The 17,110-nt window shown below is 43.5% G+C and overlaps 1 protein-coding gene across 1 annotated transcript in view; it reads right to left on the bottom strand.

Moving 5' to 3' along the window:
* The window catches only part of LOC311247822 (man(5)GlcNAc(2)-PP-dolichol translocation protein RFT1-like), a gene marked incomplete at both ends in the record, with an annotated part of 77,732 nt that extends 63,372 nt beyond the window's left edge, over positions 1–14,360 (bottom strand). Inside the window, 3 exons of the mRNA XM_084338817.1 lie at positions 105–396; positions 8,518–8,634; positions 14,278–14,360. Coding sequence (XP_084194943.1) covers positions 105–396; positions 8,518–8,634; positions 14,278–14,360 — 492 coding nt within the window. The remainder of the gene's footprint in view (positions 1–104; positions 397–8,517; positions 8,635–14,277) is intronic.
* Between the last annotated feature and the right edge of the window lie 2,750 nt (positions 14,361–17,110).

Below are 17,110 nucleotides of genomic sequence, written 5' to 3'. Positions count from 1 at the left end.
TGCCCATACCTGTAACCCCCCCTCCCCCATGCTGCTATGACGCCCAAATGTCAATAAAGGAATATCTTATCTGATCACCCCCCCCCCCCCCCCCCCCCCCTTACCTGTGCAGCGGCGAAGATGTAGAGACCCCACCCAGGAGCGGACACCACCAGCACCACCGTCAGGATGCACTTTGCCACCATGGCGAGGCTCTCGGCCACCACCTTCAACCTGACAAACTGGTGCGCCTGAGCCAAGACCCACAGGGGCTCAGCCAGCAGCTCCTGCAGCGCGGCCCAGGAGAACATCACCACGGCGGGGCCGTAGTGTGGGATAGCCTGGGGATCCGGGGCCTCCAGCAGCCACAACCAAACACAGACCAGCAGCGACGCCCACAGCACACCGAGTGGCAACCTGGGAGAAACATCCAGACATATCAATAGTGCTGAATATTTACCATATATATATATATATATATATATATATATATATATATATATATATATAATATAATATAATATATATAATACTACTACTACTACTACTACCATAGTGTCTTTATACCTGTATCACTGTACATATTAATACTATATCTATATCTGTACATATCTCTTACCTACTCTCACTAGTTAGACTGCTGGCCAGTATGACTTACTACCATAGTGTCTTTATACCTGTATCACTGTACATATTAATACTATATCTATATCTGTACATATACCTTACCTACTCTCACTAATTACACTGCTGGCCAGTATGACTTACTACCATAGTGTCTTTATACCTGTATCACTGTACATATTAATACTATATCTATATCTGTACATATCTCTTACCTACTCTTACTAGTTACACTGCTGGCCAGTATGACTTACTACCATAGTGTCTTTATACCTGTATCACTGTACATATTAATACTATATCTATATCTGTACATATCTCTTACCTACTCTCACTAGTTACACTGCTGGCCAGCATGACTTACTACCATAGTGTCTTTATACCTGTATCACTGTACATATTAATATTATATCTATATCTGTACATATCTCTTACCTACTCTTACTAGTTACACTGCTGGTCAGTATGACTTACTACCATAGTGTCTTTATACCTGTATCACTGTACATATTAATATTATATCTATATCTGTACATATCTCTTACCTACTCTTACTAGTTACACTGCTGGCCAGTATGACTTACTACCATAGTGTCTTTATACCTGTATCACTGTACATATTAATACTATATCTATATCTGTACATATCTCTTACCTACTCTTACTAGTTACACTGCTGGCCAGTATGACTTACTACCATAGTGTCTTTATACCTGTATCACTGTACATATTAATACTATATCTATATCTGTACATATCTCTTACCTACTCTTACTAGTTACACTGCTGGCCAGTATGACTTACTACCATAGTGTCTTTATACCTGTATCACTGTACATATTAATACTATATCTATATCTGTACATATCTCTTACCTACTCTTACTAGTTACACTGCTGGCCAGTATGACTTACTACCATAGTGTCTTTATACCTGTATCACTGTACATATTAATACTATATATCTGTACATATCTCTTACCTACTCTTACTAGTTACACTGCTGGCCAGTATGACTTACTACCATAGTGTCTTTATACCTGTATCACTGTACATATTAATACTATATCTCTGTACATATCTCTTACCTACTCTTACTAGTTACACTGCTGGCCAGTATGACTTACTACCATAGTGTCTTTATACCTGTATCACTGTACATATTAATACTATATATCTGTACATATCTCTTACCTACTCTTACTAGTTACACTGCTGGCCAGTATGACTGAAGGGCTCTACATGCTACAGCAACTGCAACACAACATCAGCGCGACTTCAACGCAACATGTTGCAGAGGGTGTTGTAGAGTGTGTTGCGAGGATGTTGCGTACCTCTCCCCAAAATCTAATCTGAACAACCGTTGCGTTGATGTTGCGTAGCAGTGATTGGTTGGTTAGCGAATGGGGGCGGGGCTGTCATAGAATAATATTGGTCCCGCAGGGAGGAATACTATCCTCGAGTTAATGTAATTTATACAAATGGAAGTATTGATTTTACCGTAACGAATCATTAAAAAAATATACCGTTAACTGGAATATATTAGTTTCTTACACATATGTTGGATTATGTAATTGGTTTGTCATGACAAACCAATAAGAAATCGCGAATTAACTGGTGGTTATCCTATAGCCCTAGTTATGTACATTTCAACAAAGTGGAGCCGCAGGGGACTTCCATAGCATACGCCTTCAAATCCTCTTACCTTGACGATTAAAGTTATTCCCATGGCTGGTGTTGATATTTTACGATGCCAGTTTGTGAGAATTCGTTGTAGACAGCCAGCTAGCGTTGATGCTATTCAATGCTATCATACCCAACTAACGTTAACACTTTCAGAGCCGGCCGTGTTTTCCTTTTTACCCCCTTGAATGCCCAGCAACCACTTCAATGTTAGCATTAATATCGCCTAATCTATGTTTTAAATTATGGCTATGTGTCTAATCTGCCCGTCGCTTATCAAAGACTCATTTTCCAGTCAACATTGTCGAAGCGGATTGTTTTTTTATCGGTTCATTTCCGTTTTATAGCATCTTGAAAAGCCCTCGTTTTCACGGAAAATAAAAAGAATCCGTGATAAACGCCCTGTACTGGAATATTCTAGAACGTTGTCATTTTTCGGCCTATTTATGAATCGTTTTCAAATAAACGCTAGATTATCGATAGTATATGTGTACGTATGCACGCTGGTGCCGCAAGCTGAAAATCGATTCTCTTAGTTCCTGATCGCTCGCACAGTCAAACAGCCATATCACACATAGGGGAAAAGCTTATATCTCCGTGAAAACAGGTCTGATTATCCTAAGGCTATGTGTCCACAGCGGACGTTTTATGAGTTGTCAGCTCCTTTCTGTCATTAATTTCTATGCTGGAGACGCCAAAGGCGCGCTCCTCTTCCCAGAGCCGCGCCTCGCGTTTTATGAGCTCTCGACGTCAACGTTTTTGGCGGAGAGCTCCCAGCTCATAAAGTTGAAAGTAGTTCAACTTTTGGAAAAGCAGCGCGCTCATCAATGTAACTCATCGAGGAAGGGGCGGAGCCGCGAGCCTCAGTTGCATTCAGAAAAACGCTCAGAGCTTTTTTTCTTCTTTTTTCAAAGCGGTCCGCCTCGAAAAAAAGGCTATTAGTGGACACATAGCCTAAGACTGGTAAAATAGATTCCTTACCTGAGATCAGATGGTATCCAAAAAGATTATTCCAATTCCTGATCGCCATTCCAAAAATCGATCCTTTTATTGATCCAATGCTACGTACTGTAAAGACATATTACACGCTGTTCTGAGGCTCCACAATGAATCTGATCGGCTCCGGTTACATGCGTGAGAAGTAAAATGTGGATTCCGGAGTTTTTTTCTCTCATCCATTTTCATTGAGTCCATTCCAAAAGGGTGCATTACCATCTGGGAGATGATAGGGGGCGCTTTTTTCACATCTGAGCGCCTGGTGGGGCTGGTTTACCAACGGGAGACTCGGTTGATGAAATATGAATTCAGATCGCTAATAAAAAAAATGTCACGCTAATTATCGTGGTGGGCATTCAGGGGGCGGGCTGCTAACACGTGTTATGTCGTGGTGGGCATTCAAAGTGTTAATGCCATTCAGAATTTATTAACATAGCTACAACAACACAGTAACGTTAATATAATTACATGCATCATTGTTTACAATGAACGGTGGGGCTAATCGAAAGGACTGGACACGGACAAGTTAAACAGCAATCAATTAATTTAATACAACAGCTAACGTTAAAACCAACAAACACATAACCGGACACGCAAGCAGAAAAAGAAGCATAATTTTTTACTTCCGGTCGGGGGGTTTCAAAATAAAAGAGCGACGTCTAAAGGCACCGGAAATATACGTTTATTTTGTACATTATCTAACATTTGCAGACATTATCACACACATACATTATCTATTATTCGTTTTAACGTTAGATAATGTACAAAATAAACGTATTTCCGGTGCTTTTAGACGTCGCTCTTTTATTTTGAAACCTCCCGACCGGAAGTAAAAATGATGCTTCTTTTTCTGCTTGTTATCAATGGGTTGGTTGAGAAGGGAAGCGTCATCTATCTAGGGAACCTAGCTACATCCGGGGTACAATGTTGCATAGGCTGCTCGTCGATGTTGCAGAAGCATAAAGGCAGAGTGTCTGCAACACTGTTGCGTTGTCGATGTTGTGGTGCAGTTGCTTCGCAGTTGCATGTAGAGTCCTTGACTACCACAGTGTATTTATACCTGTATCACTGTATATTAGGGGTGTAACGGTATGTGTATTCGTCCCGCGAATTTACGGTACGGCCATCACGGTGCGGTACGCGCGCCATATGATGAATACGCCTCAACGCAAACACACCAGTCGCACATGCGAGAACAGCGCGCAGCACACCGTCACAGTCGGGATACAGACTGTAACGAGCGAGAGGGAGAGAGGGAGAGAGCGACAGAGGGAGAGCGAGACGGAGAGAGGGACACGGAGCACCCCACACACCGTGCGCGTGGGGAAACACACACACACACACGCAGTCGGGAGCGCGCGCAAAACGCTCCGCATCCCTCCCTCTCCGACTTCAGTTCAGAGCGGGCGAAAGGCACATTTACATTGGAACAGCTGCAGGGTCGTTTTCTTGTTCGCTCAATAACGTTAACCAAACGCAGACACACACACACGCGCCAACAAACACATCAACATTCTCCCCACAATAAAAAAAATAAAATAAACATACTTTTCCGGACAGATCAGCTGAGCTCCACTGTGTTTAAATCCAAATAATCCTCTGCCATTGTTGTAAGTAACATGTCATCTGTTCTGTAGTATTCAGTCTCGTCTTGAAGTTAATTCTCTCTGGAAGTGAAACTGCAACTTAAGGATGCGCAAGGATAAGTTGTTAAAGGGGCAGTAGGCAAGTGGATGCCTGAACACAGAATGACACCAGTATCACTGACTACCACGGCAAGCCTATAGAAAATTATTCTATTTAATAATTATTATTATCATAAATATAATATATTAAAAAAAATTATATAATTATTATAAATATTATTTTTCTGTTGTACCGAACTCGTACCGAACTGTGACCCCAATACCGAGGTACGTACCGAACCGTGGCTTCTGTGTACCGTTACACCCCTACTGTATATTAATTCTACAACTCTGTACATATCTCTTACCTACTCTTACTAGTTACACTGCTGGCCAGTATGACTTACTACCATAGTGTCTTTATACCTGTATCACTGTACATATTAATACTATATCTATATCTGTACATATCCCTTACCTACTCTTACTAGTTACGCTGCTGGCCAGTATGACTTACTACCATAGTGTTTTTATACCTGTATCACTGTACATATTAATACTATATCTATATCTGTACATATCTCTTACCTACTCTTACTAGTTACGCTGCTGGCCAGTATGACTTACTACCATAGTGTATTTATACCTGTATCACTGTATATTAATACTATATCTATATCTGTACATATCTCTTACCTACTCTCACTAGTTACGCTGCTGGCCAGTATGACTTACTACCATAGTGTCTTTATACCTGTATCACTGTACATATTAATACTATATCTATATCTGTACATATACCTTACCTACTCTCACTAGTTACACTGCTGGCCAGTATGACTTACTACCATAGTGTCTTTATACCTGTATCACTGTACATATTAATACTATATCTATATCTGTACATATCTCTTACCTACTCTTACTAGTTATGCTGCTGGCCAGTATGACTTCATATCCTTCTCACTAACTCTCATGCTTAACCGAAAAGTCTTCACCCCAACTCAAACCGTCTCACTCAGACGCAACCTGCCCTCCCTATCCCCCTCCACCCTCTCCTCTGACATAATATCCGCTCTACCTTTGAGTGACACCTTCTCTGCTCTCCCCACAGAGATGGCAACCTCCACCCTCCTCTCAGCCCTTGCAACCTCCTTCGACAAGCTCTGTCCCCTCGTTGAGAAACCTGCCCGCCGTTCCCCACCCAGTCCATGGCTGACGGATGCAGTGAGAGAACAAAGACAGGTCCTGAGAGCGGCTGAGAGGAAGTATAGAAAGTCACGCCTCACTGCTGACATCGACACATATCACAACCTCTTGTTAACATTCTCCAAAACCATTACTAATGCCAAAGCTTCTTTCTTTCACCATAGGATCGAGGCCTCTGCCAAGAATCTTCGCAAACTGCATGCTACCATGTCCTCCCTCCTCACTCCCCCCCCCACCTCCTCCTCCCTCATCTTTTTCTGCCGAAGACTTTGCGATCTTCTTTGAGGAAAAAGTGGAGAACATCCGCAGCTCCTTCTCCCAACCCCCACCCATTCCAAACGCTGAATCGAGAACCTCATCCTTCACTCTGTCATCTTTCTCTTCCATTACAGAAGCCGAGACCCTGACACTGGTAACGTCGAACCGTCCGACTACATGCCAGCTGGACCAGCTACCCTCCCCACTCCTCCAGACCATAGCACCGGACATCCTCCCATTCCTAACTGCAACCATCAACTCCTCACTCAACTCGGGGGTGGTCCCCACCTCCCTAAAACAAGCCAGAGTCACGCCCCTCATAAAAAAACCAACCCTGAACCCCACCGTCATAGCCAACTATCGTCCTGTCTCTCTTATCTCCTTCCTTTCTAAAACACTTGAACGTGCTGTATCCAACCAACTTACTGCTTATCTCTTACAGAATGACCTCCTAGACCCCAATCAGTCTGGCTTCCGGACTGGCCACTCCACAGAAACGGCCCTCATTGCGGTCACAGAGGCACTTCACTTAGCAAAAGCGAAAGGCCTCTCCTCTGTCCTGATTCTCCTAGATCTATCTGCAGCCTTCGACACAGTCAACCATCAGATCCTCCTCGCGGCCCTCGCAGGAATGGGAGTGGCTGGATCTGCGCTGACATGGCTGACATCATACCTCAATGACCGCTCCTACCAAGTGTCATGGAGAGGGACTCTGTCGGCCACCCGCCCCCTCCGGACGGGTGTCCCCCAGGGCTCGGTCCTAGGACCCCTTCTCTTCTCCCTCTACACTAAATCACTGGGTAACATTATCACGTCTCATGGCTTCTCATATCATTGTTATGCCGATGATACTCAACTCTTCCTCTCCTTCCCTCCCTCAGATATCCACGTCTCTGAGCGGATCTCGGCCTGTCTGTCCGACATCTCCGCCTGGATGACGACCAACCACCTCAAACTGAACCTAAGCAAAACAGAAATGCTCCACCTGCCGGCCAAATCCTCCCCCCTGACCGACCTCTCCATCACAGTCGAGAATGCAGCTGTGACCGCGTCCCCGACCGCCAAGAACCTTGGTGTTGTCCTCGACGACCAGTTGAACTTCTCTGCTCACATCGCAGCGACAACCAGAACCTGCAGATTCCTCCTGAGCAACGTCAGAAGGATACGCCCATTCCTGACAAAAGAAGCCACCCAACTCCTCGTCCAATCAACAGTCATCTCCCGCCTCGACTACTGCAACGCACTGCTAGCTGGCCTCCCGGCCACTCCCACCAAGCCTCTTCAACTCATTCAAAACGCAGCGGCCCGCCTGATCTCAAACCTACCGAAGTCGGCCCATGTCACCCCACTTCTTAGGGACCTGCACTGGCTCCCCATTGCTGCACGTATCCGCTTCAAGGCCCTCGACCTAGCATACCGTGCGGCAAAGGGAACCGCTCCCGCCTACCTCCGGTCAATGGTCTCTAACTACACACCCTCAAGACCCCTACGCTCTGCATCTTCTGGCCGCCTCAGATCTACTCCTATCCAAGCTCCCGGAGGGTCATCAAAGAGAAGCCGCCTATTCTCAGTCCTTGCCCCACAATGGTGGAATGAACTACCCATCCCAGTTAGGACAGCCGAATCCCGTCCAATCTTTCGCCGTCGACTAAAGACTCACTTCTTCAACCATTATCTGAAATGATAAAAAAAAAAAAAAAAAAAATCTAACCCCGACTAACCTTACTGTCACATGCACTTGTCCTAATAAACTAACCTACACTGTAACACGCAACACTTTGATGAACATTGTTACTCAGCTGATAGAGTTATACCCTTCTTGCTGTCTTGTCGCACAGAACTTGTAAGTCGCTTTGGATAAAAGCGTCAGCTAAATGACTAAATGTAAATGTAAATGACTTACTACCATAGTGTATTTATACCTGTATCACTGTATATTAATACTATATCTATATCTGTACATATCTCTTACCTACTCTCACTAGTTACGCTGCTGGCCAGTATGACTTACTACCATAGTGTCTTTATACCTGTATCACTGTATATTAATACTATATCTATATCTGTACATATCTCTTACCTACTACTAGTTACGCTGCTGGCCAGTATGACTTCCTACCACAGTCTTGGTGAATCCAACTCACGTCAGCCACAGTAGGTTGATGACTTGTCTCCAGTTGTGATCTGCTCCTCCACTCAGACAGGCCCTCCGGAAGGCCTCTCTGGACAAGAACACCAGTGTGGAATACAGTAACGTGAGCCTGCAACCAAACACACACACACACACACACACACACACACACACATTTAGAATATTTTATTTATGTCCACATAAGTTTAAAGGACACAAATATTAACAGTGCACTTGTACATTGTGGGATTATTCCGATACAATCGTGCCACAGTGACAACCAAAGTTACAGACTCACATGGATGATGAACCTGACAATCTACACACAGCTCATGGGTACACACGACACACGCACACGCACACACACACGTTGCAACAGTTCTATGTCTGGATAGTGTCTTTATACCTGTATCACTGTACATATTAATACTACAACTCTGTACGTACATCTGATTACCACTATTACTCAGTAGTACTCATTTATATATTTTATACCCAGTTTAATCACCTGCACATTGTGTATTTCTGGACCCTAATCCATTCTAATGTAATCTAATCTAATGTAATGTGCTGTATGATGACAATACATTTGAATCTAATGTAATGTGCTGTAATGTAATGTAATGTAATGTGAATGAATGAATGAAAACTTTATTAACAGATTGCAGAATGGGTACAATACAGTACGGCTCAATACACACAATTGTTAAGGGGATGCAGACCTGAGAAAGACGTTTGTCTCGTTTCCATCAGGGTCCCCCATTTTCAATTCATATAGACATTTATGACATACACAACATACATGACATTTATGGCATAGGGACATATAGGTATTTAGTACTGATACATTTGTGACATAAACGGTATTCAAATATACAGTACTGTTACCCCTAGATCCTGACAGAGTATATACATATGATGGGGAGAGGACTGTACAATAGGAGGGGGTGGGTGGGTGGGAGAGAAATATACATGCGGTGGGGAGGAGACTGTCTATTAGGAGGTGGTGGGGGTTTTGGGCATTTACGGTGGCCAGTTTCGAATTGCAGCCTCCCGTAGGTGCTCTTTAAGAGCGGTTTTGAATGTGGGTAGGGATTCACATTCCTTTACAGCTTTGGGTAGGGCGTTCCACATTGATGTGGCATAATTGCGAAACGTGTTTAGTCCCTTGTTTGAGCCGAATCTGGGTTTAACATGATTTGTTGAGCTCCCTCTGGTGTAGTGGTTGTGGTATTCACTGACCTTTGGGAAGTATTTTGACATGTACATGGGTACCTTAGTCGTATAGTGTATCTTGTAGACCAGGCCCATTGCAAGTTGCTGTACTCTGTCGTCTACTCTAAGCCATCCTAGGTTGTCAAAGTGGGCAGGGGTGAGGTGGGTTCTGGGGGTAAGGTCAAGTAGTAGTCTGACCAGTTTGTTTTGTGATGTTTGTAATTTTGTTTTAAGCGCCTTTGAGGTGCTTTGGTACCATGAGGTGCACGCATGAATGAATGAATGAATGAAAACTTTATTAACAGATTGCAGAATGGGTACAGTACAGTACAGCTCAATACATGATACAATTGTTAAGGGGATGCAGACCAGAGAAAGACTTTCGTCTTGTTTACATCAGGGTCCCCCATTTTCAATTCATCGTAACATATATGACATACAGATAGACAGTACTGCTACATTTATACATTTATGACATACCAGATTTGCAATTACAGTACTATTTGTGATACAAAAAGAGTCCAGAAAGAAAAGAGTATATACATTAGGCGTAGAAACTGTACATTGGATTGGGTAGGTGGGGGTGGGGGGGGGACTGTACATTGGAGGTGGTTGGGGGGGGGGGGGGGGGGGGGGGGGGTTGGGTAGGAGTGGGGGGGGGGGGGGGGGGGGTTGGGTAGGAGTGGGGGGGGGGGGGTGGGTAGGAGGGGTGGGTGGGGACTGTACATTGGAGGTGGTTGGGTGGGTGGGGGGGGGGGGGGGGGGTTGGGTAGGAGTGGGGGGGGGTTGGGTAGGAGTGGGGGGGGGGGGGGTTGGGTAGGAGGGGTGGGTGGGGGACACTGTACAACTGTACAAACAACACTGTACATTGGATTATTGACAAGACCATACTTGGTAATTTACTGTACATTGGAGGGGGTTGTGTTCGGACATTTACAGGGGCCAGTTTCGAGTTGCAGTCTCCCTTAGGTGTTTTTTGAGAGTGTTTTTGAAAGTGGGTAGTGATTCACATTCCTTTACAGCTTTGGGTAGGGCGTTCCACATTGATGTGGCATAATTGCGAAACGTGTTTAGTCCCTTGTTTGAGCCGAATCTGGGTTTAACATGATTTGTGGAGCTCCCTCTGGTGTTGTGATCGTGGTATTCACTGACCTTTGGGAAGTATTTAGTCATGTACATGGGTACCTTGGTCGTGTAGTGTATCTTGTAGACCAGGCCCATTGCAAGTTGCTGTACTCTGTCGTCTACTCTAAGCCATCCTAGGTTGTCAAAGTGGGCAGGGGTGAGGTGGGTTCTAGGAGTAAGGTCAAGCAGTAGTCTGACCAGTTTGTTTTGAGATGTTTGTAATTTTGTTTTTAGCGCCTTTGAGGTGCTTTGGTACCATGAGGTGCAAGCATAGTCGTAGTACCCTTGAATGAGTGCTCCTGCTAGAGTCTTCAGGGTATTCTTGTTTACCAGTGAGGAGATCCGGTACAAGAAACGAGTTCGTTTGTTGACTTTTTTTATTACATTGGATGCCATTTTGTCACAGGAAAGATTTGCCTCTAGGATGGAACCCAGGTAGGTAATATCTTCTTTCCTTGTGACAATATTGTCACCCACTGTAACTGAGAAGCCGTCGGTCTTGCTGAGTTTGTTATTTGAACCGAAGAGAATGGACTCTGTTTTGCCCATGTGTAATGATAGTTTGTTATCAGCGAGCCATATGCAGATTTTGCTTAGTTCTGAGCGGAGGGTTTTTTCAACCTGTAACTTGTTCTTGTCAGAGACCAGCAGGGCTGAGTCGTCCGCAAACAGGAACAAGTTGCAGTCACAAGTTGACGACATGTCATTTGCATAAATTAGGAACAGTAGCGGACCTAGTATGCTTCCTTGTGGAACACCACAGTTTACTGTGAGGGGGGGGGATAGGGTACCGTTTACCTCCACCATCTGCTCTCTCCCCTCCAGGTAGGATTGCATCCAGCTCACTGATAGACTATCAAAACCAATTGCTTTTAGCTTGTCAATCAGAATGGTGTGATTGACAGTGTCGAAGGCCTTTTGTAGGTCCAGCATGACCATGCCGCAGTATTTGCCCGCGTCCACCTCTTGTTTGATGTGGTCGTTTAAATAGAGAAGGCATGTGTCAGTGGAGTGGGATGTTCTGAAGCCAGATTGGAATTCGTAGATTAGATTTTTTTCCGCAAGGTATTTTTCGACCTGTTCGTATACAATTTTTTCCATGACTTTCGAGATGGAGGTAAGGATAGAAACAGGGCGGTAGTTGCCTGGGTCTAATTTACTGCCTTTTTTGTGCAGAGGGGTCACTCTCGCAATTTTGAAGTCCTTGGGGACGTGTCCCTGTTTTATAGAGAGGTTTATTATGTGTGTGATGACTGGGGTGATGGCGGCTGCTGAGTCTCTGAGGAATTTGGAGGGGATGTTGTCATGGCCAGTGGCCTTGTTAGGTTGGAGGGCGCTCAGTTTTTTGAGTACCTCATCTGTTGTTACCATTTCCAGTTTGAAGTCGTCTTTGTGGACCCCTAGGTTTTTGTAGTAAGCTACTATGTGTTCTACCCCATAATGCCCTGAGTGGGAGGGTAGTTTGTTTACCAGTGTTGTGGCTATGTTTGTGAAGAAACTATTTAAGTAATTGGCTACATCCAGCTTTTCTGTGATGAGCGTGTTGCCCGTCTTTATGTTTATGTTTGAGAATCTGGTTTTAAGTTTTTTACTGCAGCCTAGTTGGTTATTGAGTAATTTCCAAAGTTCACACGGTTTGTTTTTGTTTTCCTCGGTTTTGTCATTGATGAATTTTTTCTTTGCTGTTTTGATCATGGAGTTTACATCATTTCTTAGTCATAGTACCCTTGAATGAGTGCTCCTGCCAGAGTCTTCAGGGTATTCTTGTTTACCAGAGAGGAGATCCGGTACAAGAATCGAGTTTGTTGGTTGACTTTTTTTAATACATTGGATGCCATTTTGTCACAGGAAAGATTTGCCTCTAGGATGGAACCCAGGTAGGTAATTTCGTCTTTCCTTGTGACAATATTGTCACTGAGAAGCCGTCGGTCTTGCTGAGTTTGTTATTTGAACCGAAGAGAATGGACTCTGTTTTGCCCATGTGTAATGATAGTTTGTTATCAGCGAGCCATATGCAGATTTTGCCTAGTTCCGAGCTGAGGGTTTTTTCAACCTGCAACTTGTTCTTGTCAGAGACCAGCAGGGCTGAGTCGTCCGCAAACAGGAACAAGTTGCAGTCACAGGCTGACGACATGTCATTTGCATAAATTAGGAAGAGTAGCGGTCCTAGTATGCTTCCTTGTGGAACACCACAGCTTACTGTGAGGGGGGGGATAGGGTACCGTTTACCTACACCATCTGTTCCCTCCCCTCCAGGTAGGATTGCATCCAGCTCACTGATAAACTATCAAAACCAATTGCTTTTAGCTTGTCAATCAGAATGGAGTGTAGACTATTTTCTCCATGACTTTCGAGATGGAGGTAAGAATAGAGACAGGGCGGTAGTTGCCTGGGTCTAATTTGCTGCCCTTTTTGTGCAGAGGGGTCACTCTCGCAATTTTGAAGTCCTTGGGGACGTGTCCCTGTTTTATAGAGAGGTTTATTATGTGTGTGATGACTGGTGCTGTAATGTAATGTAATGTGTTGTAATGTAATGTAATGTAATGGGTTGTCATGTAATGTAATGTAATGTGCTGTAATGTGTTGTAATGTAATGTAATGTGCTGTCATGTAATGTAATGTAATGTGTTGTAATGTAATGTGTTGTAATGTAATGTAATGTGTTGTAATGTACTGTAATGTAATGTAATGTAATGTGTTGTAATGTAATGTAATGTAATGTGCTGTAATGTGTTGTAATTAGGGATGCTCGATATTGGCTTTTTTACCGATACCGATATCCGATATTGTCCAACTCTTAATTTCCGATACCGATATCAACCGATACCGATATATGCAGGGTTTCCCCCCTCAAAAAACTGAATAATTTCAGGTAACTAATAATTTCACTGGATATATATATATAACAAATATTGTTATTGTTTTTTTTTTTTTTTAAACCGATACCGATATTTTCCGATATCACATTTTACTGCCGATATCGGCCGATAATATCGGTCGGCCGATAATATCGGACATCCCTAGTTGTAATGTAATGTAATGTGCTGTAATGTGTTGTAATGTAATGTAATGTAATGTGCTGTAATGTCTTGTAATGTAATGTAATGTGCTGTAATGTGTTGTAATGTAATGTGTTGTAATGTAATGTAATGTAATGTGCTGTAATGTAATGTAATGTGCTGTAATGTAATGTAATGTGCTGTAATGTAATGTCATGTCATGTAATGTAATGTGCTGTAATGTAATGTAATGTGCTGTAATGTAATGTAATGTAATGTGTTGTAATGTAATGTAATGTGCTGTAATGTAATGTAATGTAATGTGCTGTAATGTAATGTAATGTGCTGTAATGTAATGTAATGTAATGTGCTGTAATGTAATGTGCTGTAATGTAATGTAATGTAATGTGCTGTAATGTAATGTAATGTATCACCTGACGTTGACAACCCCGATCAGCTCTTTGGACACGAACCGCAGAGTGAATGCGTTCAGCAAGAAGGTGAGCAGGCGGAACATGATCTGAGGGACCAACCACAATCACAATCACAACCACAATCATAATCACAATCACAATCACAATCACAATCACAACCACAACCACAACCACAATCACAACCACAACCACAATCACAATCACAACCACAACCACAATCACAATCACAACCATAATCACAACCACAATCACAATCACAATCATAATCACAATCATAATCACAACCACAATCACAACCACAATCACAACCACAATCACAATCATAATCACAATCATAATCACAATCACAATCATAATCACAATCATAACCACAATCACAATCATAATCACAATCACAATCATAATCACAATCACAACCACAATCATAATCACAATCACAACCACAATCACAATCACAATCACAATCATAATCACAACCATACTCACAATCACAATAACAATCACAATAATAATCACAATCATAATAATAATCACTGTAGGAAAGCCCTGCTAATAAGACTACTTTGTTCTGTAATAGCTCTTTAATATGTTGTTGTTGACAGGAAAGGGTAATTGATTTATGCCAGTGTAATCGTCCAGCGTGATGTGCCCAGCTAGTGTTGCACTCTAGTTTTCTGATAACGTTACTGGCCCTTTAAGAGTTTCTCCCTTTTGAACGTGTGCGCAAGCTGTTCTCTGTGCTGCTGTTGATGGTGCTGCTGCGGCAGCAGTAAGATCTGTCCCTTTGAGGAACGTGTGCGTAAATGACACGTGAGTACAGTACTCTGTTTAGTCCTGCCTAATTCATTCCTTCAGCTTACTCTACCCTTAAAGTATGTTCACATTGACCTATTCCTGTTGACGTTGTTCCCTCTGTTATTGAAACACTGCGCCGTTAGCTTAGCTACACGTTAGCCAACCTAGGTTCCCCCTGCTATGATATGCTGCCTGCTAGTGATGCTGCGTGGTTAGCTTAGCCGCACGTGAGCTAGCCTAGGCTATATAACTCACTCACTACTCCTAGTGAATTGAATGTATCTTACACCCGGTTTACAGTCCGCCTACCTATATATTGTTTACATGCACTGCATGAGTAATCCCCCTGCATAGGCTATGTAGGTTATATCTAATAACTCCGGTTAAGTGAATGTCTTGGCTACTAGTTGCACTGTATTGTTAATGAATATTATTGCAGCTATAGACCACATGTTTATGACATTATGTTTATGTGCGCCACTACTGTGTTTACTAATGTATACTGTATTGTATTCCCTTGTAGACAACCACACACACCTTTCTGTTCCCAAATACAACCAATACCTGCAGCACGCCTCTGTGTGACTCTTTAATCGGAGTTACAACGCCATAGTGTCCGCCAGCTCTATCAAACGCAACCTGTGGAGGCCCTAGCCCTCCGATTCAATCACAATCACAATCATAATCATAATCACAATCATAATCACAATCATAATCATAATCACAATCACAATCACCATCACCAAGGTCCTTATTGCCAAGTAGTTTTCACATACAAGGAATTTGATTTGGTTGTTTTCGGTGCGACATTAACACATTGACCGCCAGCAGCAGGGGGCGCTGATCCCCCTTCATCGCCAGGTCTTTATTCAATGGATATAGTTTTAGACTGTGACATTTGCGAGTGCTTAAAATATATCTTATATTATATATTTTTTTGTATCCACTTTTTCTCCTCCTTTTTCTATTTTTCTCCCATCCCAATTTTTGCCGTGCCAATTCTCCCCTCCCCTGTCTTGAACGTTGCTCGCATATGCCCCCCACTAGCCGGTTGTAGGGAGGATAGAAGCCCTTCACATGTCTCCTCCGATACATGTGCAGGCAGCCAGTCGCATCTTTTCACCTGCCAGCGCGGACTCTCATTGGCGAGGAGTAACGTGTGGGAGGCGCACACTGCCCCCGCCATTTTCCTGTCTCTGCTGTGCAGGCGTCTCCGAACCGACCTGTAGGAGTCGCTGTCCACAACGCCAGATTACCACCCATCGACTTCCCTCCCACTAACTCTGCCAATTGAGATAGTATGACGGCCGGCCCAAGCCGGAGGCAATGCTGACACCCGGATTCGAGACCGGAGTCTCTCGCATTGGTGACGAGCGCAATCTCTGCTGCGCCACCCAGCCGCTATCTTATATTATATCTATGAGTCTAATAACGCCGTCGGGTCTCAGTGAGTTGCTTCTAGTCAACATGCCCGAGACAGATTGTTTTTTCAACCGTACATTTCCGTTTTATACCGTTTTGAATAGAGTATGGTTTGGGTGTTTTTCAGTAATTCCAGGAAAAAGGCGAGAAAAATGCATTTGACTGTAATCCAGTCATCAGTTCATCACGTTGTAATTTTTCGGCTGATTATCTAATCATCCTGAAATCAACGCTAGATTATCACTATTATGTCTCCTCGTCCATACATGAAATGACCGTCGTCGCGGGGCGCTCGCCCCCCCCCCCCCCCCCCCCCCCTCCTCCTACCCAACGGTAAACAGCCATACACTGTCCACACAGATAGCTGTGATCGGGGGAGAAATACATGTCAGATCAACGATCAAATTCATATATGATGTTCTTACCTTGTATCTGATGTAATGCAAAAGAGATAATCCAAATATCTGATCGCAATTCCAAATAATGCTTGTAGCGGTCCGTACCACACTACCGACCGTTTCACAATGACGGGCGGGCGGAGTTACTGTTCGATGCCACCGTTGTATAGAAGTGGCTCGCCTGAATATTTAAACCCTGCCCGTCCGGCTCAGATCAC

This window comes from Notolepis coatsorum (genome assembly GCF_963971535.1).
Source record: "Notolepis coatsorum genome assembly, contig: SCAFFOLD_143, whole genome shotgun sequence".
Lineage (NCBI taxonomy): Eukaryota > Metazoa > Chordata > Actinopteri > Aulopiformes > Paralepididae > Notolepis > Notolepis coatsorum.
This window is presented reverse-complemented; position numbering and strand designations above follow the sequence as displayed.